General features: G+C 53.0%; 7 protein-coding genes across 7 annotated transcripts; 4 read left to right on the top strand and 3 right to left on the bottom strand.

Moving 5' to 3' along the window:
* Nucleotides 1-297: 297 nt before the first annotated feature.
* On the top strand, nt 298-1,435 carry CTHT_0002670 (uncharacterized protein; the record flags this gene model as incomplete). Its single annotated transcript, XM_006690751.1, has 2 exons — nt 298-448; nt 513-1,435. The coding sequence occupies 2 exons, from the start codon at nt 298-300 to the stop codon at nt 1,433-1,435; spliced, it is 1,074 nt and encodes a 357-aa protein (XP_006690814.1).
* Nucleotides 1,436-2,766: 1,331 nt separating this feature from the next.
* CTHT_0002680 (histidine kinase-like protein) lies at nt 2,767-8,722 on the bottom strand (the record flags this gene model as incomplete). The annotated part of the gene is made up of 6 exons (XM_006690752.1): nt 2,767-3,117; nt 3,187-7,518; nt 7,620-7,763; nt 7,906-8,189; nt 8,329-8,373; nt 8,503-8,722. 6 exons carry the CDS (start codon nt 8,720-8,722, stop codon nt 2,767-2,769), a joined length of 5,376 nt encoding a protein of 1,791 aa, XP_006690815.1.
* A 2,547-nt stretch (nt 8,723-11,269) lies between these two features.
* CTHT_0002690 (putative transcription factor) lies at nt 11,270-12,925 on the top strand (the record flags this gene model as incomplete). Its single annotated transcript, XM_006690753.1, has 2 exons — nt 11,270-11,871; nt 11,923-12,925. 2 exons carry the CDS (start codon nt 11,270-11,272, stop codon nt 12,923-12,925), a joined length of 1,605 nt encoding a protein of 534 aa, XP_006690816.1.
* A 358-nt stretch (nt 12,926-13,283) lies between these two features.
* On the bottom strand, nt 13,284-14,495 carry CTHT_0002700 (4-hydroxyphenylpyruvate dioxygenase-like protein; the record flags this gene model as incomplete). Its single annotated transcript, XM_006690754.1, has 1 exon — nt 13,284-14,495. One exon carries the CDS (start codon nt 14,493-14,495, stop codon nt 13,284-13,286), a length of 1,212 nt encoding a protein of 403 aa, XP_006690817.1.
* Nucleotides 14,496-15,561: 1,066 nt separating this feature from the next.
* CTHT_0002710 (uncharacterized protein) lies at nt 15,562-16,365 on the top strand (the record flags this gene model as incomplete). The annotated part of the gene is made up of 1 exon (XM_006690755.1): nt 15,562-16,365. The coding sequence occupies one exon, from the start codon at nt 15,562-15,564 to the stop codon at nt 16,363-16,365; it is 804 nt and encodes a 267-aa protein (XP_006690818.1).
* Nucleotides 16,366-17,194: 829 nt separating this feature from the next.
* Nucleotides 17,195-17,907, top strand: CTHT_0002720 (60S ribosomal protein eL27; the record flags this gene model as incomplete). Its single annotated transcript, XM_006690756.1, has 3 exons — nt 17,195-17,257; nt 17,495-17,831; nt 17,900-17,907. 3 exons carry the CDS (start codon nt 17,195-17,197, stop codon nt 17,905-17,907), a joined length of 408 nt encoding a protein of 135 aa, XP_006690819.1.
* Nucleotides 17,908-19,011: 1,104 nt separating this feature from the next.
* On the bottom strand, nt 19,012-20,489 carry CTHT_0002730 (uncharacterized protein; the record flags this gene model as incomplete). Its single annotated transcript, XM_006690757.1, has 5 exons — nt 19,012-19,383; nt 19,445-19,852; nt 19,915-20,138; nt 20,200-20,267; nt 20,356-20,489. 5 exons carry the CDS (start codon nt 20,487-20,489, stop codon nt 19,012-19,014), a joined length of 1,206 nt encoding a protein of 401 aa, XP_006690820.1.
* Between the last annotated feature and the right edge of the window lie 2,633 nt (nt 20,490-23,122).

Raw genomic sequence — 23,122 nt, forward strand, 5'->3', positions numbered from 1 at the left:
GATTTCTGGTACACGCAGCTGTCAGCTGCAAAGAACGGACGTGGAAGCAGCCAACACATCAACCACATCACACACCTCACACACACCTCCACAGCATTGCCTGCCTCCGCCTCACCGCACCACGTTGTTTCCCAAGCTGGATTGAAAAAGCCCGCCTCTTCCCCCGCAATTCATCCTTTGTTTGTTTTCTGGTTGACACAACAAAACAAAATCATCACAGGGGGCTTAGAGCTTGCCCAGCCGACACGCGCAACCGCGTTGCGACGACAGGCACAAGGCACGCGACCTCTAGTAGCAATGACTGAACTCACCCCCGAGCAGGAGGCTGCCGCCCTCCGCGCCGAGGAGCAGGCTCGTCTGCGCAAGGCTCGTCGCGAGGCCAAGATCAAGGCTGGCGCTGCCCATCGCCTGAACACCATCACCGGCCTGGCGAGTGGTATTCCGCGAGGTTAGTTTCCATCTGTTTCAGCCGCGCCGAGTCTACGGCGATTCTGACCCATCCTGTCAAACAGCCAATACGGCTTCTTCGCTCGACTCGAATCCCACTCCCGTCGCCCCAACCGCCGGCCCGACCATCATCTCCAGCTCCATCCAGAAAATCACCACCGAGCCCGAGGAAATCAACCTCGCGCAGCACTTCTATCGCCCCGGCCAGTCCCGCACGCTCTCCCTTCCCGTCACCTTCGAGACCGCCGCCTCCAGACTCGACATGCCCCCTGCGGGCCGCCGCAACCCCTACACCTTCGGCGTCAACAGCAAGCAGATGCCGCCCCCCGCCGAAGAAGATCCCATGCTGAGTCTCATGTCTAAGATCCTCTCGCCAAACGCCGCTGTTGGCGGCATCAACAGCCGTCCGCCCTTCGGCCCACAGTCTGCTCAGAGCCAGCAGAACCAGATGCCTATCCTGCCTCCGCGCCCCACGCCCCTCTGGCGCTTCCTGCACACCCTGCTTGCTGTCGCTCTCGGGCTGGCCGTTATCATGCTGTCACCATTCGGCGGCACCAAGCTGGAGCGCGACCGCGCGGCTGCCGCTGTGGCCGGGTCGGCATCGGAGAGAGAGTGGCTAGCCTCGCTGACGGATAGCTATCCGCTTGTGAAGACGGGTCTCGGAGGGGGCCTGTTCTGGGCGTTTGCCACGGGCGAGGCGATCCTCCTGGGCACGAGGTGGCTGTTCCTTAGCAAGAAAAAGAAAGCTGCTACTGCCGCAGCGAAGGTAAATAACAACAATGGGGAGGGTGATGATGCCGAGCTGGATTCCGTGGAGCAGGCGATTGAGCTGGCGCTCGAGTTCTTCCCTGCTATTCGCCAGCCCGTGGAGTATCTCAGGCCCAAGGTGGCGGTTGCGATGCGATATGTTGATGTGGGCATGACTCTGTGGCGGGATGTAATGCTGGCCCTGTTTGTGCTCGGGGCAGTGGCTTGGTGGAGGGCTTGATTAATTGATGTTGTTTGTTTATAGTCAGGTATTTTAAGACATGCCATTCTTTTAGAGCTGGACTCCCTTAAGTGAGTGCGCGACATAGCTATGATTGATGCTCGATAAACGGGCTATACAGCATGGATAGTCATGGAGATATGAACAGACAGGGAAATGCCATTAATCGATACTTAAACGTGGGCTATGAGTTTCGATTAGTGAGGAGACTGTGTACGACCGATGGTGTGTGTTTCTAAGTTGGGAAGGATACAGGTTGTCTCTATAAAGTGAGTTATCGGGAGCTTGCTGTCAACCAGGCCACTACAAGACTTAAGCTTGCTCATGGTGTAGTGGTAACGTACTCTGTACCCAGCGTCTCGTCCCCTAATCGAGGAAAAAAGTCTCCGAAACTGTTGAGAGGCCACAGTGCCTTTTTTTTCCCTGGATTTGAGTCCGGATGCAGAAGGGGTTCAAGCTTGTGTTGTTGGGGTTTCGGCTTTCATCTCATTTCCTTGCATCCTCAAGTGGTTGCAGTCAGATATCGACCTCGCGTGCTCTTTGTTCAGGGCTCTTTATGAAGTTTATCCATAAATAGTGGTATCAAATTCTCAATTTTCAAAATCTGAACTTAGATCATCCAGCTTTTATCACGGACCATATCCTACCATTCCATGCCTCTTAATCTGCTTCCCAAAGAATAGAGCCAGTTGCGACTGCAATCCTACCTGTTGGCTGTACGCGTTGCATTGAAATCCGGATTCTGCATGATAGAGCGGATATCTGTCCCCGCGAATGCTGTAAGTATATGTGTTGAAGCGCATTTCTGTTCTATGCTATTGGTTAACGCATAGAGGGATGGCAAAAGTTTGTCAGCTAGTAGAGTATCCTTACGTGCTGGGTTGACTTCAAGGATCTGTGAGGCAATTGTGCTCTTGATTATGCTTTCTCTATTCTGTCCCTGACAAGCCACCCAGGTAATAATCCATACTTGTACATATCTTTTCACAGTGTTGGTCAATACCAATATTAATACCAATACCATTACTGTTGCTTGCTTTGCCCAGCATGCAACCTACCAGTAGTCCATGGTATACCACGTGCTGCCATCTTCTGTGATCCCATCAATCATGAGCTTCAAAGAGATACAAGACAAGAAAACAGCTCAAAAACAAAAAAAAAAACACATCCGTGATGAAAACGGGAATGCTTGCTCGTTCGTATGCTCCAGATCCCAGCCATCCCTTGCCCAGCTTGATGTCCTGTACCAGCAACTAAAAAGCAAGTATGGTAACGCTATGGCACATACAAAACGGAAGAAATAGCTAGAAAATAAATAGTTCAACCACGCCTCAGAAGAACTTCGCCAACGCCCTGCTAAGGTCGATGAAGTCTACTGGCTTGGTAATGTAGTCGCTGAAACCGGCCGCGACGCACTTGTCATGCACGTCGGACATGACGTTGGCTGAAAGGGCAATGATAGGGAGTTCGCGGGATTTAGAGGATTGTGGTTGTTTCGATTCTAAGGACGGAGCTGGCTTGACAGCGGTCGTTTCAGGGGGTGTGCAGTGTTGGGTATCATCACCAGACTGCTGGGCTTGAGCAGCATGTTGCTGCTCTTGCTCCTGGCGCATCTTAGCCTCCCAGGCTCTGATCTCACGACAGGCTTGATACCCATCCTTGCGCGGCATATGAAGGTCGCACTGTTTGTCTCTCAGTCAGTCATCCCTTCCCACAATTCAAAAATGAAAAACAATTCTTCAAGGACATACCAAAATCAACGAGTAATACCCCCATCCTTTCCCCAGCACCAACTGCATACACTCCTCTCCGTCGCTTGCGACCTCAACTTCCACACCAACCCTCTTCAAATACTTGCTCAGCACCTTCTGGTTGACCGGGTTGTCTTCGACCAGTAAGACCCGATAGCCCTTCCCACCAAGCCGCCGCTCCATGTCGACATAGCTCTGCCGCTGGTCCTCGACCAGCCGCTGGGCTGTGGATTTTGTGTGGTCGTAGAAGCGCGCGTGCTCCGTGCTGGTCGGACCGGGGTCGAAGACCGCTGCGAAACGGGCGGGCTTGACAGGCTTGTAGATGTAGGTTACTCGGTGGGGTGGTTGTGAGAGTTGGTTAGCGGGTATGGCGGAGGGAGTGGCATAAGAGAGGAGGGCTGCTTCGTGACGGGTGCCGATCGCGAGTTTGGCGACTGCCTGGCGCTGGACGGAGTCGGAAAGAATGAGAATGAAGGCTTTGTTGGCGTCGTCGGTTTCATCTTCCACGCGAGCAACAATGTCCATTAGGGCTAAGATCTCCTCCGGCGATGGCAGATTGATGACAATGTGTGTGTACTGCGGGCCTTTCCCTTTCCCTGTCTCGAGAAGCTTTTCCGCTTCGTCGACCGAGCCAACAGCCGTGATCTGATGTGGTACCCCTTTCGGGAGCGTCATCTCAATGTGTTTTACAGTCGCCTCGCGGCTGTGGGTTTGTGGACATATGATTAAAATGGAGTAACGAGAGGGAAGAGTATGGCCAACAACAGCCTTGCCGCCCTCGGTAGTCCCTTGTTGTGCCTGTGGCCGAGGAATCTGGAGCTTCATCCCAGAGAGCTCCTGACCGCTGGCCTTCTCCGCCTGGCTTAACCCTGCCAAACTAGCTGCATTAACAGCCGCTGGGTATGGTGCAGTAGAAACAGACGACCGACCTGTAGTCGCAACGGTCGGTACCGACGACGACGAACAGGATCCCGACCCCGACAGCTCTGAGCTCGCACTACACGACATCATTTCAGGGGACATGGCGACGGCCTGATCAACCGCCGTCGCAACAGCATGGTAAACATCCACAAGTTCGACCGGAGATTGGGGCATTGGCGTCTCCCCTGGTGTGGTAGCTGACGTGGGCTGCGGCATCAGAGCCTCCTCATCGGGGTGGTCCGTCTCTGTTGGCAGGCCAAACTTGGCAGTGAAGGTGAAAGTCGACCCCTTACCTGGCACCGCGGTGCCCTCCATCTTGCCGCCGTGCAGCTCAACCAGTTGACGTGAGATAACCAGCCCCAAGCCGCTACCGCCATGTTGACGCGTGCTGCTCCCATCAATCTGACTGAACGGCTTGAAGATGAGCTCGGCTTCAGCTTTGGTAAATCCGCGCCCGGTATCGATGACCGAGAACTCCAGCATGATCTCGTTTGGGTGCAGCCGCACGTTATCCTCTCGCGAGGGGACAAACACACGGCACCGGCTGAACACTTCTCCCTTATTGGTGAACTTGATGGCGTTGCCGATCACATTAAGCAGCACCTGTCTAATGCGCACGCGGTCGCCCTTGACCCAGTCAGGCACGTCCTCCTCGACGACATAGTTGAGCTCGAGACGCTTCGCGACAGCCATCGTGGACACAAGGTCATTAACATCCTCGATCAGCGAGCGCGTATGGAACCACTCGTAGGTCAGCTTCATCATGCCCGCGTCGACCTTGGACAGATCGAGAATGTCGTTGATGATCATCAGCAAGCTGCTAGCACTGGTCTGGATCGTGTTGGTGTAGTCACGCTGCTCTTCATTCAGCGTGGTGTCCTGCAGGAAGCTGACCATGCCCGAGATGCCGATGAGAGGCGTGCGGATTTCATGCGACATGTTGCTGAGGAAGCGACTCTTGGAGTCCATAGCTTCCTTGAGTTTTGTTTCGAGCAGCTTCAGGTCGTTGATGTCCGTTGCCGAGCCAAAATATGAGCTGACCCCATTGCCGAAGTCGACGTTGTCAATCTCAACACACCGTACGAGGTGCCATCGGTACTCGCCGGACTTGGCTCGCAGCCGTATCTCTGTCGTGTACGACAGCCGCCCACTGCTGTCTCTCGAAACGCGTATGACACCCTTTTTTGTGAGTTCCGTCAGGCTTGGTGACGCCAGCTCGGGAGTCGAGGCTTCGTCATCCTCGCCCTCTTGATCCCCTTTCTTCTTTCCCTTCCGAATGACCGCCGGAAGTTTACACTTTGCCAAATCGTCGGGATGCACGAAATCCATGAACCCAAGCCCAAGCGAATCCTGAAAACTCTGTCCCGTATATGATAGCCATTGCTCATTAGCAAACGTGACCCCTTCATCCTCTGTCGCAGTGAAAATAATCTGTGGAATCAGATTCGCCAAGAGCCGATGCTTTGCCTCACTCGCCTCAATCTCCTCTTGCCTAGCCGCCCTCAGCTCCGCGATATGCTGATCATGAATGTCCATGTAACTCCCCAAGAACTGCATAATGACCCCCCTTTTATCCCTTGACGCCACGGCTCTGGCATAAAACCAGCGGTATGCACCATCAAACCGGCGAATCCTCACCGTACGTGAGAACTGCTCGCCAGTACGTACAGAATGGTTCCACGCCCTCAGATATTCATCTCGATCGTCGGGATGTATGCTGCCCCAGGGGTCGAGGGCGAGTTGGGCGGAGGTCAGACCGCGGTAGGACAGGAAGCGGCTGTTGACCCAAACAATTTCGCCTGTTTGGGGGAGGGCGACGAAGACGTGGACCGGAAGAAAGTCGAGAATAAGGCTTTTGAGTTTGTCAGATGGGGGTGTCAGGTCGGCTTGGCGGGAAGTCGTAGAAGAGGATGGTGCTCCTGTTGGCTGAAAAGAGAACATGGTAGAAATTGAAGGGAGAGATTGAAAAGTTGATGAGAAGTCGGCGCCGCATGAATGAAGCTTTGTGTGCCGGCGTGGTGTTTCCGCCGTCGGTTGCTTCAGCTTTTCCTTGAGACGACGAGGAATGGCAGGCTGGACATCTTCAGGCTGCCGAAAGGCTTGTCCAGACGAGGACTCCAAAGCATCCAGTGACGGGGGCCGCTCGAATCCATCCGAGTATCTCCTTGCTCGTTGTCCACAAAACTCTGGAGGAACACTCCTCGGCGGTCTGCCAAAGTATCCCTCAACCCCAGCCCTTGATGGACTGAGCAGAAGTCTCCCCACTTTAGCTTCCCGCCCTGGGGTCGCAACAGGCGAGCAAATTGCGCTATGTGACAGCCCTGAGTGGTCGCTGGGGCTAGTTGTGCTGCCTGCAATCGAGTCCCTTGGTGTGCCTTCCTCCTCGACGGCGAGGTTGCGCTCAGCCAAAAACGTCAAGGCCGCATTAGGGTCACTTAGGGGTCGACCATCCGGTTCGAGAGTTCTAAATCCGGAGGCTTGTGGTCTGCGTTTTTGCAAACCAATGAGTTCTGTCTCGAGATTAGTGTAGTGACGGGCAAGGGAGAATGTTGTCGCCAAGTGAGGAGAGAGATGCTCCAGTGAATGGCGCAAGTGGGAAGGGTAAGGAATCAAGGGACTGAGGATGGAGATGATGGCAATCGGAGCCTGCTTTTCCTTCGGTGGTCTCCCAGGGGATGGCTCTGTCGAGATGGAAGTAGGAACACTTCCCGATTTCCTCGCCAGCTTCTGCTCCATCAGTTTGGGGTTCAGCCTGAACGATGGGTTCGGTTTGGACAACAGCACATGTGTTAAAGGAATGTGCAACACAGTCCAAGTGTTGTGGTCAATGCCGATAGCCTCTGGGGGAACCATCTTTGAGTAGTCTGGAGAAGCCGAAGCTGGATTGAAGGTGTCTTCATCGACCATTGCATCAGTAAAAAAAGGGTTCTCAGCGGGTTCGGGTCGCACCGCGGGAGAAGGGGCTGGTGATTGAGACCAAGGGGACGGCGGCGCCTGCTCGTATTCCTCATACTTTGGCGTCGGTACCGCTGGCGGTGATTCTTCTCCAAGACGGGAAGCAAACGTGCTTCTCCCTTCGCAGGGTCTCAGAGACCTGGAAGAAGATGGCCGATTTGATGACCCAGGGGATGGAGTGGCGCTGCTGAGGAAGGAGGATAATTTGCCAGAAAGAGATTCCGATCGTAACCGTTTCGACTTCTTCCTGACCATCTCAGCTGGCTTTGGTGCAGATGCAGGTCGAGAGTCGGATGACTTGGCTTGGGCAGGCTCTTGATTGGGATAGGGGTACGTTCTGGTCAAGGCCACAGCGCGTCCACGTTCCAAGATGCGCAGAACACCATTGTGATCTATTAAAGGGTCGGACTCGTAGTCAAGCGGCTGAAGAGTGCTGAAGACTTTCCCACGAGTGCGCTTCGGGGCCGTTAGCGGTACTTCCCAGCTTGGAATATCTGGATGCTCCTCCGCGGTTGCACAGCACTCTGATACCTCTCGACTGGGACTGGTCGGCTGACCCCCATCTTGTTTCCCGGAACTTTGATCTGAAGACGTTGCCTGAAAGCCTGATTTGCTACTTGCGGATAAACAGGGTCGATGCGGAAGTCCTGACGTTGGGTACTCTGCTGTTTCCTCCCTTCCTTCGTCTTTTGAGACTGGGACTGATCCGCAGCTTTTAGCCATATGAATATCACATTTCCCCTGACGATTGAATGTAGCCTTCTGGCCCCACGGCACGTTTTCGATATCAGTTGGGTCTGCAGGGACAGTAAGCGTCACTCTTTCAGCATGGTAGTAATCAACCATGATCTGGACAACCGAATTCCACCATGCATCCAGCCCAGGCTCGGAAGAGAGCATCAAAGTTAGGTCGTAAAGGTTTGGGCTTTGCACTGAGTGTTGTTGAGTCGTAGGTTGGGCGAGTCCGGATGGCAAGAAAGGCGTGGCTGAGCTTGGTGTAGAAATGCTCGTAACCACAACGTCGTGCCCCTTTGACAGATGAGAATGGGGCTGTTGTTGTTGTTGTTGTTGTTGTTGTTGTTGTTGTTGTTGTTGTTGTTGTTGTTGTTGTTGTTGTTGAGATCCTTCTGGGGGGAATGAAAGGAGAGCGTGATGGAAAAGGAAGGCGTCCAATGCCGATAGTCTTCGCTGAAGAGCTCGACACCATACGTGGGAACGGATATGATGGTGTTCGCATGGCTAGCCCGGGCGTTGTCGGTGACTTACGGATCGTTTGTTCAGAGTCTGTCGATGCTGTTGTTGGCTCGGGCCCTGGTCGAGGGTCAGGTCGCGGTTGGGGTTTTGTTATAAGCTTCGACATGACTGCATGTTCTTCGTTCAATGAGCCTTCCGATCTCTCCGTCTCGCGAGCAAGCTCTTCTCGATACGAGCTTAACTGACGTTGAGCATCTCTCGGTTCTGTCTCCGAATGATTCTCAATATGTCGCCCAGAAATGCCGTGCACTAGAAGGTGAGTGTTGTTGCTCTTCTTTCCGGAACCAGTGATCTTAATCAGCGAAGTCGGCGCCTGAGGGTCGCGCTTGGAATCCCCGTCAGCGTCTTTGTTGGTTTGTATTGGTTCCTCTTTGGAACCCTCGGAATGCCGAGGAGTTGTGGTCATTTGGGCTAATGTTGTCGATGGTGATGGGGTGAAGGGAGCCACTGCATTGCTATCAGTCCCTTCTGGGAAGAGAGTTTGTGCACAACCAAAGCCTTTGGTCAAGTATATTCGTAGGTTAAAAGACAATCATGCGATTTGTCCGAGAATACAGGCCATAAAGGTCCACGGTGGGAAGTAACCCGGACACCTAGGACAGAATGGCCCCAACCAACAAGACACACCTACGGCGTTGAAGAAGATTGGCGTGGGCGGTGCGCCAAAGGTAAGAGACCAGTTACTGCCAACACACGAATAGAACAGGTTGATGTTGATGCTCCAACGGTAATCTCACGATAGATAATCACCATGAACAACACAATCAGCAACAACCCTATTGATGGGTGGATTGTGCGGTAGAATCGTTGTCCTTGCTAGGGGTGGCTGGCGTTGAGAAATGCGCCAATTCGTATAATCGGGGATGTCGGGAGCTTTGACCGCAGAAGAAATGGGATCTGGTTGGACAGAATAAGGACGACGTTGTATGAAAAGTGTTTTCATGTGGTCGTGGGGGGATGGGATTGGTGATCTGCGCTGCGAATCAAGGTGTCCAGCTTTCGCGATGAGTTGTTAGGGAGCTGGCCAAGCAGGGGCCAGTGTAGTGCAATAGGAAGTGTATTGATTATGCAGGGACGATGTACACACGACGACCATTTGCCCCAGTGCCAAAATTTGGAAGCTACCTTATGACGTTATCACCCAAAAGCGTGAAGTCGAATGTGGGAAAAAGCAAACGGGGGTCGTCCGGGGCCTTGATCTTTTGATGGGCCGCGGTTGAGTGCTCGCTTGGTTGCACAGGCCAAGTGCACCATACAGTCGAGGGAATATAACAATGCAGTCCCAAATTCCATGGAAAGCGAGGCATGGAAACTCCATGAATCAATCGGGGATCCAAGACATCCACTCGTTGTGCGCTTCATGAACCTTCGATGCGCCACTGTCAGACGAACGGTAAACTATGCCCCACCACAAATGCAGCGCCAGCTAGTTCGTTCGGCTCTGTCTAGCCGTTGGCCGTGGCAGGCATTCATTGCGCAAATCGCAGAGTCGGTGAGTCTGGGATGAAAAGGCCAACAAGAGGTTTGCTACTGGCTGGAAGATACAGATCGAAGCCACATAATGTGGCATCTCCAACTTTTTTTTCATTAACTTGAAATGCAAATTTCCCCTCCCCCCTTCTTTGCTCCCCCCTTTTGCCAAGGCCCTCCAACATTGCATCCGAAACCCACCTCGGAGCCGGCGACAGTGCACCATCATCTGAGCGTCACCCGAAAACAACGTCAGCGACCCTTTAGGGCTTGCCATCCCACCTAGTAAAAAACCTGGCAGCGTGCCGGAACGGCAGAGACAAAAAGAAACAGGTCGGACCTGTGGTACGGTGAGAGCCCGTACACCGAGCCTTTGAAACAGGATCTCGGCAAGCATTGGGATGCCGAAACGGGAGAGTTACCTGAACAAAAGGGCTGTTACCTGGTGTGGGGGGAATAAGACGTAGACTACTCATCACCGCACGGCGGGGACTGGTGTCGGGATGGATGGAATGTCGTGGCAGATCCCTAAGAAAATTGGATGCAAGACCCGATGACGTCAGAGGCAACCAGGTCGCCTGTGGGGAGCCGTTCGTTGGAAAAGGGGCAAAAATGTGATTGGTCAACAGGAACCACTTACGCCTTGGCATCATCGGAACAACCTGCCTACACTGTCTGCAGCTGAGAACAGCTGAAAATTGGGGCTAGACGCACAGTGACGGTTGGTTTCGCTGAAGTATTCAAAATATGGAAGATGGACACGGCAAGGAGAGAAATCTCACACAAACTTGTATTGGAAGGTTAAGAACGCCGGATAAGTTCAGGAAAATGTGTTGTAACTCTCATGACTGCTGACTGCTTTTTGTAGAGATACGCACCAACAAGCCATGATTCCGTCTGGGCTTTGGGGACTTAAAGTAGCAAAATGGACCGTAAGATTACGGTTACACAGATACTTAGCCAGGAGACAAAGTTAAGAACCCCTCATCCACTTTCCTAGGAGCCAGTGATCTGCGATAAATGCAAGGACAAAACATCCTGCCATACTTAAGTGGCAAAAATATAGTTCCCAAGATGTCACCTCTGGAACTCTATCGGTTTATGGGGCGAAGCATGGGCTTGGCCAATCACAGATCACAGCTTTGGTAAGGTTACGGATTACTGCTTGCCGTTTCGCACTACTTGGAGCCCCACTTTTTTGTCCTCGAATAAGGCTTCTCCCCCAAAAACATCAGGACCCTGAACCACAAAGGCAGCAACAAGCCAACTAACAGCCCTGTCATTACTCGCCGTCAGCAATTGACTTTGGCGACGCTTTCATACCGGGATGTGAAACATTCCTGCCCAAGTTCTATCGCCAAAATCAATAACCGGCGAAACCTGCGAGTCGCGACAGTCCTGACTTTCATCGCGGTCAGTTTGCGGAGCATTCCCATTCCCTCGTCAACCCTATATCCCCGGATTCCGGCAAGTAACCATCACCATGGCCGACTCTGATGGCGAGTATGTCGAGGATCTTTCCGACGATGAACTGCACGATCACCGCCCCGCTGAGGCAGGTCCTCACGGCGCCCGCTCCAAGGCCGGCGCCGGCAAGAAGCGCGATGGAAAGAAGGGAAAGAAGGGCTCCTCTCGCCATACCAAGGCCGCATGGGAGGACATCCAGCGCTCGTGGGAAAATGTCGTCGAGACAGAAGATGGTAGCATCACAATTGAGGCCCTCATCGAGGCAGAAAAGCGCCGCCGCTTGATGCGCGACACCACACCGCTGCAGAGAGGAATCATCCGTCATCTGGTGCTGGTGCTCGACATGAGCTTTGCCATGGCCGAGAAGGACTTGCTGCCGAACCGCTATCTGTTGACCCTCAACTACGCCGTGGATTTCGTGAGGGAATACTTTGAGCAGAACCCCATCAGCCAAATGGGTATCATTGCCATGCGCGACGGCATTGCTGTTCGCGTCAGTGACATGAGCGGGAACCCGGCCGACCATATTGAGAGGTTGAGGTTTTGGGCAGAGCATCAGGAGCCTCAGGGTAACCCGAGTCTGCAGAACGCCTTGGAGATGTGTCGCGGTGCTCTCTAGTACGTTTAGCTTTTCTCCTTGGAAACACATCTGCCCACTGACACAAGCAGCCACACCCCTTCCCACGGTACCCGCGAAGTCCTAATCGTCTACGGCGCCCTGCTATCTAGCGACCCCGGCGATATCCATGAAACAATCTCTAACCTAGTCAAGGACCGAATTCGCGTCACTGTCGTCGGACTAGCAGCCCAGGTTGCCGTCTGCGCCGAGCTCTGTACCCGCACTAATCACGGCGATGACTCGACCTATGCTGTCGCTCTGCACGAGCAACACTTCCGCGAGCTGTTCCTGGCGGCTACGATTCCGCCGCCAGCCACAGCATCATCCGCAACAGACAAGAACGGGGCCAATGGCAACGCGAATGCGGCTTCCACAGATGCGTCGCTTCTCATGATGGGCTTCCCTTCACGCACACTCGCATCTGCCAGCCACGTCTCCCTCTGTGCCTGCCACAGCAGACCTTCGCGTGAGGGATACCTCTGCACGCGCTGTCGCGCCAAAGTGTGCCGGTTGCCTGCTGAATGCCCAGCCTGTGGTCTCACCCTGATCCTAAGCACCCACTTGGCGCGCTCCTATCACCATCTCTTCCCTCTGAAAGGCTGGGTTGAGGTGTCCTGGGCAGAGGCACGCAAGAGCAAACAGGTTGGGTGCTTTGCTTGCTTGGCGCCATTTCCCCTGCCTCCGGCTCCAGGCTCTGAGAAAACAGGGAAAGAGCCGACACAAAAGACACAAGGGCAAGCACAGCAACCCCCGCAGGAGCGGCAAGGGTCGTCGTCGAACAGTAACAATGCAAAGAAGACGACTGGTATCTCCCTCGCGACTGCTCTGCCTGAGGCGAGAGCGGTCGGAGTCAGCGAAAGTGGCCGCTATAAGTGCCCTACGTGTGGAAAGCACTTCTGCATCGACTGCGATGTATTTGCGCATGAGGTCATTCACAATTGCCCCGGATGCCAGGCTGACATGCGACCAAAGCAGGACGCAAGCAGCAACAATATTGGCCCGGCCAATGGGCTTAATAATGTTGTGGATGGGGATGCTATGGTGCTCGACTGACCAAATGACCTAATTATGTTCACGTTTAGGGAGGAATTAGGGTAGGTAGAAGACCAGATACCAGGAAGTTTACCTGATTGATTTTTGCCCTTTCACTGGCGTTGGATGGGAGGGGTTCATGATTTAGAAGCAAGACTCGGGCTCGAAAACGGAGCAAAACAGAATAATACGCGTTTGGTGCTGGGACAAAGGGATCATGATGCGAAAGAAAGGGTTGGAAGAATCCTTTATATTGATCCCAAAAACGGATATCAAAACATCACGAGACATCGTAAAGCGCTTATGTACAAAAATAAAAAGAAAATCAATCCCAAAGCATCATGTTCATGTTTTCCTAAAACGCCATCATCAACCCCTCCTACAAGTTGCCGCGCGCCGCCTGCTCCCTCTCAATCGCCTCAAACAAGCTCTTAAAGTTACCAGCGCCAAACCCATCAAAATTGTTGCGCTGAATGATCTCAATGAACACCGTCGGTCGATCCATGAGCGGCTTGGTGAACAGCTGCAGCAGATAGCCCTGCTCATCATAGTCGATGAGGATGTTCAGCTTCTCAATCACATCCATATCTTCCTTCAATTCCCAGTTCCTGTGCTCGGTCTTCAACCTCTGCCTCATCGTCTCATAGTACGTCTTGGGCACATCAATGAACTGAACACCCCTGGCACGCAGCGAGCTGACCGCGGTGACGATGTCTGGCGTGAGCAGAGCGATATGCTGCACGCCAGGTCCCGAGTTGAAGATAACGTACTCCTCGATCTGGCTCTTCTTCTTGCCGGGCGCCGGCTCGTTGATGGGCATCTTGACCAATTCGTTGGGCGACGCCATGACGATGGACCGCAGTGCGCTGTATTCGGTGCAGATCTGCTTGTCGTCGACCGACCAGAAGCGGTGGAACGACAGGCACTGCTCGTAGAAGTCGCACGCGCTGACCATCTGGTTCCAGTCCTGGTTGCCGACGCAGTGATCGATGCGCGCGAGAGGGACCGTGGGGAGCTCAACGGTTGCCGGAGACGGTGTGACGGCCCGGAAGCCCGGAAGGAAGGCGCCACGGAAGCCGGTACGCGAGATCAGAGTGTGGGTGGTGTCGCCGTAGGTGCGGATGATGGCAGTGCGGACGAAGCCCGTTTCCTTGTCGCCGAAGCTGGTGGGCGGCTGGACGGCCTCAGCACCCGCGGCCACGGCACGAGCATAAACGCCATCAACATTGTCAACCTCGAAAGCAACATCCTTGACGGCATCGCCGTGCTTCTCCTGGTGGTCATGCATCTCCTTCAGGAGGGCACGCTCCTCAGGAGAGATGACAGCATCCTCGGGTAGGTGGACGTAAGAGCGCAGCGGCGAGGTAAAGACGAAGCGAATGTCGCCGTTCTGAACAACATATGAGGCAAAGTACCGGCTGCCTGTCTCAAGGCCACGGTAGGCGATCGTCTTGAAGCCGAAGTGGCTAGTGTAGTAGGCCGCTGCCTGCTTCGCATTGCCCACCCACCAAGTGATATGGTCGTACCCAGAGAAGCTGGGCGCCGAGTTCTGGGCGCTGTAATCGGTGTCAGAGATGGCAAAAGGGGCCATGATAGCTTTGTCGATGAATAGAGGTGAAACAAGTTAAGGGGAAAGGTTGATGAGATTACTATACTAGGAAGTATACAAGAACGGGCTTTGTAAGTTGGGATGAAGGTTGTACCCAAAAGCTGGATCACAAGAGGCAAGGGAGGAGCACGGAATCTTGTAGACTTGATATATACCTGAGCACAGAATGGGGTTGGGATGAGAAAGCCGACGGAGCAGCGCCCCTGTCTTCTCCAGGTCCCCGCGGGAAGGCGACATTCAACAATACCGCGATGCTGGCTCACGTCACACCCCCAGTGACCAGCCTGGAGTCAATCCTGCCTTGCCTGGGTGTTCCGCCGAACCTCTGCACTACTCCAATCGTTGTCATCCCAACTGTCAGCCTCCTCTCATCCTGCGGTGTTCCATCTCGGCAACAGCACTCTATACCTTGCAAACGGCTTCCCCATGGATGCCGGCACTGGTACGGAGTCAGAATATCATCCTCATCGCAACAAGCAGCCATTGTCTAGCTCTGCTATCAGCAACAACGACTGGTAAAGCCGAGTCAAGCAGTGCCGATGAGGCGCTGTTGTCGCGTCGGTGGAGTAGCGGAAATGTCCCCGTAGTGCATAGGACTCCGGTCAAAGCCGTCCAATGCCGACTCTGGCCGAGCGCCGTAGCTCCAGATCGATGTGACCCCCGCGACCCCAGCCCGAGCGGCGGCGGCCGGGAACGGTCAGCAACGGCGATGCGATCCAAGTTACATGGCTATTCAGGGTCCTGCTGCGAGCTGCAATGCGGCACGGGACCGCCTCACGTTCCCGGATCCAGATGCCGGGGATGCAAGTAAAATGGGGTTGACTAGCTCAGATTGGCCATCCTTTGACACCGTACCCAGCCGTTCCTCTTTCTTGTCTCATTTTGGTTGCTAGTCCTCGCTGAGAGTTTGAAGCACTGAAGCATTACAGTTCGCACATAACCATTGTTGGTTGATTCATTCCGCCTCGGTGTTCAATTCGCAAACATTGTCTTCTATTGCTTTGCCCCCCTATTGACCATCAACCTTGCGAAAGAGCGACCTGTAACCATGGCATATGTCAATGTTGAGCTGAGCCGGAGGGACATCAACGTCCTTGAAAAGATCAAGGACCCAGAGTCCAACCCATATCTTGCGCCTCACATCGACCCATCTCTCCCGAAGGACCCGCACTTTTCAGACGAGGAGTACCAGAAGCTTGCTCAGCAGGAACGTGACATTATTCTGTCTATTCAGAACCTCGAGATTCAACATGCCAAGCAGCAATCCGCCGACCTGACAGCAATAACTGAGGGCTATCGCACATGCGTCTCACGCCTCAGCGACCTCATCCAAGCTCATCCACAATACGCCAGCGCTCGCAACAACCGGGCTCAAGCGCTCAGACGGCTATATGGAGATTCAGTCCTTATTTCTGATGCTCCCCGGAATCCACAGACATTGCTTCACGACGTCTCTGATGTCGAAAGGATCGAAGCAGCCAACACTATTCTGGGCGACCTCTGCGAGGCCATTTCTCTCGTTTCTCCAAAAGTTCCGTATGGCAGTCGGGTGTCCCCCCAGGTCGCAAGGACACTTTCAAACGCTCACACTCAGCGCGCTGCGATCTATCTTATGACGTCGAAGCTTCTAGGGTCCGAAAAGTCGCTATCGATGGATCCTGCAAGACCCGAGTCGCGCTGGACGAAGCTGGATTTCGAAACCTTTGCATCGCAGGACTTCGCCATGGGCGGGAGGTACGGCAATGAAATTGCCAAAGGGCTTGCAGTAAGCACAAACCCGACCGCCAAGTTGTGCGGCCAGATGGTTCGCGAGGCGATGAAGAAGGAGTATGGACCAGATTTTGCGGCATAATTCACATTTGAGAGGGTTTATTGTCGGGTTTGGTTTTAGCGGTTCATTATCCGAGCAATTGGCGATAGTATAGGCGTTCTGGGATTGTCATATATATGGCTCTGCATTGAAAACGGAGCTGGATTCGCAGGCATTGATAAATACAGCTCAGTTACGTACTCATGCCGAATCCGAGGCGTCTATGATAGTGACACTGTATAAGTACAAAGATATATCTTACATGTAATTATGGTTGATAACCGTACCTGCGTAGGGCAGAGAGGGTTTCTTGAGTCGTTCTACCCTTCTCTTTTTCCTCGCGGTTGATTCTCACAACCGCAGCTGAAACGCCAATGAACACGCCGAAAATCGGATCGGCGACACGAGAGATGATGTAGGTCGGGGCGGCCATTGTGAAATATGACGATATATTGAAAGGGTTGAGGATTTAGGAGAGCAGAGTAATTGGTGAAGGGAAGAAGCTTCAATGTCCCGCAGCGGCTTGAACTTCCCCCAGAGCACCGAGGACCCCACCTGAACCAAGTGCTTGGCCCCCCTGCCCCAGATTCCAGGATTTAGGAGAACGTCGCCTGTGCACAGACCACTATTAGTCAGCCATTTCGACCAATGTGAGAGCCAGCCCACTCGAATTTTGACAGCCCACAAACTGTAAATTATTTCGGCGAAGACCTTCAAGGCCCGGTTCTGTCCTCTCTCTCCGTGCCCGCAGTCGCTTTCAGGGAAAGGCCCGAGGAAACATCAGGTATGTTTTCGTGCCTGTTCACGTTAATACGTCAACCTGCAGTTATTCAGGTTCACTGACTTCATAATTGCGCACAGAACCGACAAGATGAAGTTCCTTAAGACATCGAGGGTTTGCCTCGTTACCCGGGGTCGCTATGCTGGCAAGAAGGTACGCCAACCGTGACGATCGCTTTCATTGTTTTGCGACGCACCTACGAATTATATGGCCTCCTTTCACTTTCGCTATTTTGGGAAACTTGAATGGAAGAGCCGAGAGCTAGGAGGAACGCTGTTTATAAAGCGTTAGGGAAGGACATTGGCACAGCAAAAGGGCTGGATGAACTGCACTGGGCAAGGGAACGTCAGGAGGAGATGTGAATGGAGTTACTGACTAGTATTTCTCCAGGTTGTGATCATCCAGCCCGTCGACCAAGGCACCAAGAGCCACCCCTACGGCCACGCCCTTGTTGCGGGCATCGAGCGGTACCCCAGCAAGATCACCCGCCGCATGTCTAAGGCTCGGATCGAGAAGCGCAGCAAGATCAAGCCTTTCATTAAGGTCATCAACTACAACCACCTGATGCCCACTCGCTACACCCTTGAGCTTGAGGGCCTCAAGGCTGTCATCAACGCCGACACCTTCAAGGAGCCCAGCCAGCGTGAGGAGGCCAAGAAGACCGTCAAGAAGGTCCTTGAGGACCGCTACAACAGCGGCAAGAACCGGTGGTTTTTCACTCCTCTGCGTACGTCGACCCTCGACGGAATATTTGGTAGATTGGGCAAAGCCAGATGTACTGACCTCTATCGCTAGGTTTCTGATTGGTTTCCTTTAAATTGGCTGGTCTGGGCGAACGGTATTTTTCTCGGGCTGTACACAGCGTCATCACGGAATAAAAAGATCTGAGGCTCACTAGCAGAACTTGGCGGCAATTCTCTGACGACACAGCTTCCCATCTGGCGTGACAAAGCGCCGATGCCTCATCCGAAGTTGTATGCTCCGCTACAGACTAAAGGTCGAGTCCCGAAACAAGGCAGAAGAGAGCACGGATGGAGCTCGGTGGTAATGAGTCCCTAGTGACCTGAATGATACCCCGGCCTGGAGAGTGCCTCCCCAAGTAGGACAACCAAGAAGTCTTGACAGAGGCCTACACTGTCCCTCCTGCTGGTGATACGTGTGTGTGTGCGTCAATGAGGCCATGTGCGACTTTGACGGTGTGTTGAGCGTTAACAACAGTCTAGTTTGTCCAAGTTCATAACAACTTTCCCTCAAAGGCATCCTGGCCAGGATCCATCACCCCTGAACTAACACGCCTTTTATTTGACAAAGCAAAGTCTATCTTCTCAACCCTCAAGCCTCGGATAACCCCGCCCTGTACCGTCATACTGTGTGCCAGCAAATCCGGGTCTCTCCGTCCATGAAACACTGTTCTATGAGATTGTCGAACAAGCATTTCCTCCTTTGTCTTCTCTTTTGGACGAGACATGCCAAAAACAGCTGGCTCAGCAAAACGTTGATAAAGAAGGGAAATTATGTACTGGAAAAGAAGACAAAGTGATTACTTATCACCTCCCACCACCTATCATGTCATGAGACCATTGTATCTGAAAATCCCCTTTTCTCTTCTGAAGCCATCTCGCGGGAAGTCCTTAAAACCGCCTTTTGTGTGGAGATGGGCTGGACAGAAGAAGCTGAAGAAACGACGTCGCTATTAAAAAAAACTGTTTACCAGGGAAAGGGAAAAAAACCATTAACTTTTTTTATCCCACCCCCACACAGATCATGACGGTCTTCGCTTCCCGTTCATACTAGTTGAATGATTCATTAACTCCACATCAACACCCAGACCAGTAAACCTGCCTAAGATTGCATAGCCCTCTCCTCATATCAGAGAAATAGACAGTGAGATATGTGAGAAGAACGGTTCAGTTTGAGAAGCCGATCTTGGCCTTCGCACCATCCAGGACTTTGGTAGTGTCAACGGATGGTGCATAGTCCGGAGAGATGCCGTTGAGCAGGACGACAAGCAGGAGCAGGACAAGAAGGATGACAGAGATGCGGCGCAGCACAGGACGGCGGTTGCTGAACTCGGCCCATTGGCGACCAGCCTCGGCGGCGTAGCCCTTGATAGCATCGTAGCCGAGCTTGTAGTAGATCATGCCGCACAGAGCGATTGAATAGCCGAAAAACTGCAGGGCCGTGACGGTCGTCCCGAAGAGGATGATGGAGGCGATGACCAGAAGGATATCCTTAAGCACACCGCACAGAGTGAGGACCAGGGAGGAGGTCTTGCCAATCTGTGAGGGATCCAAGTTAACAGGCCGCAGCGAGCGAACCGGCAGAACGAAAAGAACGTACCAAGAAGACGACCGACACGTTGAGCAAGAAGGCGCACAGGCCGTTGAGGAAGAAGATGATGAAGCCGACGTTGTAGACCTCAGCCATGGTGACCTTTGGCACCTCCCAGACGAGCGCAACGATACCGTTCATGACAGCACAAACTGGCGCAAAGTAGTAGAGAGAGACCAGAGGATCCATCTTGTACTCGGCCGAGCTGAGCAGGCGCTGGACCATAGTCAGGCGGAGCGCCTCGAAAATGATGCCGCAGATCTGGTAGATGAAGCCGATCCACACAAACTTAATCTCACCGATTGAGGCAATGATGACACCAATCACAATGGCCGACACGTTGAGGAACACTTTTAGGCTTGGCTGCGAAAGGCCCAACGACCAGCTGGAGAGCAGGACGGCAACAGGAGTTGTGGCCTAGTTTGCGTCGCATTAGAGCACTTTTCTCGCTATATCGCAGGTTGCTGAGTAGCACCAACCTTAAGCATCTGGATGAAAGCGACGCTGAGGTAGAGATAGGTGAGGTTGCCGCAGATCAAACTCAAGCTAAAGAAGAACCCGATGGGGACGATGGCACGCAGGTAGACGCGGCCCGTCATCTTAACTGTCTTCCGGCCATCGAGAAGCGTCGTGTACCGGGCCAGAAGCTGGGTCATGACCGTCGCGAAAGTCAGGTGGTAGGTGGTCAGAATGACTGGGTATTCTGCCCGAGAGTTCAGCATACTGTCCCCTATCCAAGATCTTATGAAAAGCGCCATGCTTACTGAATCCGAGGCTAGCGAGAATCCATTTGTTGAACAAGATAACGGATGAGCTCAGCGCGATCCAGACGCTATATAGCTGGTAGTTAGCCTGGAGCTGCTGGGAGACGCCGTTGGTGTCTGCCGCTGGCGGTCGATGCCATCGCTGCTGTTACTCACGTCACGTAAAAAGCAGGATGAAGTGAAGGCTTGGGAGGCTGCTGCTCGACGGCAGGGTTGACGGTGGGAAGAACGGGGCCATCCTGCTCCCGCGGATGGTCTCCCGAGGAGCGAGTTTTTTCTTCGAGCCCCATCTTCACAGATATTAAGTGGCAGAGGCGGTGGGCGGGAGTTTTCCAAGCAGACGCAAGGCTAGATGATAGTCAAAAATCGCGGTGCTGGAACCGGCAGCAAGGCTCGAAGACTAACAGCGCACACGAAACAAAGGAGGTCTCGGGGAAGGGGTGATGCGCAACACGACAGGGCTGGACGCTGAAAGGAGGGCGCGAAACTCTTAGTCTCTCTCGTTGTCGTTGCCGTACCGTAGCGACGTTGAACAGACCACGTAAACGAGCGGATGGTCAGAGTCAGCTGGGACCGACCGTAAGTTGAGAAAATCGACCACGGACTACAAGAAAAGAGGAGAAAGTGTGGGGTGGGAGGAGGATAATTAGTGTCGAGTTTGATCGAGCCGTGTTGCTGTCTCAACCTCTCTTCTTGTGTTGAGGGTTCCTGGCTGGGGGCGACGGCCGGGTCGACTTTTTCAGGGGGCTGCTCCGTTCTGGTCCTGGTCCTGGCCTCCTGGATCCCGTCCTGCCAGCGCAAACCAAGCGACCAGGGTGCCGCATTGTTGGCATCAGCCCGTGTGGTCTTGGCATCCAGGCTTGTGGCCAATCATCTTTTCTTCTGCATCTGGCTTTCCTGGTTGTGGAGAAGGTGCCCAGCAAGCGATATCTTTCACGTATCGTTACAAACCGGTACAGATCTCGGGGTTTGCTCCGTCAACACGAGGAGAAACGCAGACTATAAAGTTCTCAACCTGAACGGTTCGGCAGAAACGAACTTCGATATTTGACCATCAATATGACGCTATGAGAACAACATTTCCCTCTGTGACCTCGACTGGAAGTTGTCATCAAGACCAAACCCAATTCCTCCACTGGAAAAGGCAAATTTTCTGAAGAGTTGCGCCTTCACATCTGGTGGGCACGAGGTATGTGGCCTTAGACAGCCATATACTTCGGTTTGCTCACCTATAATCTATCGTCGATTACTTCCTATCGTTCTGAAATATTCGTTATTGAAACATGCAGAGAATAGCCGTGACAGCTTCCAGTATGGTCATGACTATGGGACAACCAACTTCTTCAACCACGCTGTGAGAAAACACCATCTCAATTCCTCTCACAGTCCCGCGGCTCGATATTCTAGCCTATAATTGGTGAACTAGAGACCCTATGCACTACCCTGATTTCAGTTTAAACCATCATAGCATCTCGGAAGAGCACCCAACCAAGCACATTACAAGCCATTTCGTGACACATTTTAGCAGGTCTTATCCGGAACAGAATCAAATAATCCAGCTGCATTCCAGGTCCCATCCTCATGTTTTCTTCAGGCTTAGAGCCGCATTGGATGCAGGGGACTGGTGATTTCGCGAGGGATCCCCAGAAACTCTGCAACCCAGTATCAGGCGTCTTGCCTACCACAAACTTTGCGAAACTTCCCTCTGGTGATTGCCAGGTAATCCAAGGGAGGCAAATCTTTCGACTACCTTAACACTAGAACTCCTCTAGACCTACGTAGTCGCACGCGTGTTCTGTGGACCAGCCCAATGGATCCACGAGTGAACCACAGGAGAGAACTTGAAACATAAAAAGCGGAAGGTTGAGTGCCGTTTTGTCTTATGTTATTTCAAAATCGTCACGACGTATGACTCCAAAAGGACTATTGTCACCAAGAGCTGGCCATGGTCTCACAACAATTCTTGTGGTTGGAATGTCCCACGCATGACTGTATGCCTCGATGGCGCCCGTCTTTTCTGCTGTGAGCCGGGGTCGAGGAGCACTTTCGGTTGTGGAACATTACATGACGAGTGCTAGGGTGGAATGTAGCAGGTTTTCGGATACCTTACATGATGTAGCAGCGCTTTCACGGTCTTGACACATGATTGTTCAATGTGTTTCGAGTCTTCCAAGTCTCGGACATACCGTTCCATTCCAACCATACCTACCGGCCGAAGAAACTGTCTTCGAAGGATGACAACCACGTTTTTGGGTTGTAGTTAAGCTCGACCCGTGCTCATCCACATTGGCTCCATCTACAATGAAGATCGCCGGAATCTTTTATCTGTTGGGATGTATGGTGACAGGCAAACAGGCTGCGGCTGCCCGGCTTTGCCGCTTGGGTTTGAAACAAGCATCGCCGGTCGGTTGACGTGCGGCTCGCCCCCGACTCACAAGTCCCAGCAAGCCCAGGTTTTGAGGCTCCCTTGTTGATGACATCCACACCTCCCACGGGAGTTGGTTACGCGGGTTGTTGATGACACCATACATCTTGAAATGCGCAAAGTGTAGCTACACGTGTATGGTGTACTTTTGTTGCAGATAAATCCTACGATCTGGTGGCCACGAATCCGATGTTTGTTGGCGGTCTCTGTCCAATCAGCTCCTTAAGCCATAAGATTGGATGAGATTGAAATTTGAGGGCAGCATCTGTGCTGACCGTCCACCCGTCCACAAGATCTGACGTTTCACCGCATAGGCAACTAGCCCTACACTACCTACCGAATGTATCTGGCTGTTACGTCGGAAGAGCAAACGGATTGATAAAAAGTTTCGAGTCTTTATGGTAGACGGCCTTCCTTCGACACCAGGAAAACTGCAACATCGAGAGAGGAGAGATCTCGTCGAGGTCGAAGTTGGTGATAGAAAGTAACAGGGTTCCG

The sequence above is a fragment of the Thermochaetoides thermophila genome (assembly GCF_000221225.1).
Source record: "Thermochaetoides thermophila DSM 1495 unplaced genomic scaffold scf7180000011806, whole genome shotgun sequence".
NCBI classification, from domain to species: Eukaryota; Fungi; Ascomycota; class Sordariomycetes; order Sordariales; family Chaetomiaceae; genus Thermochaetoides; species Thermochaetoides thermophila.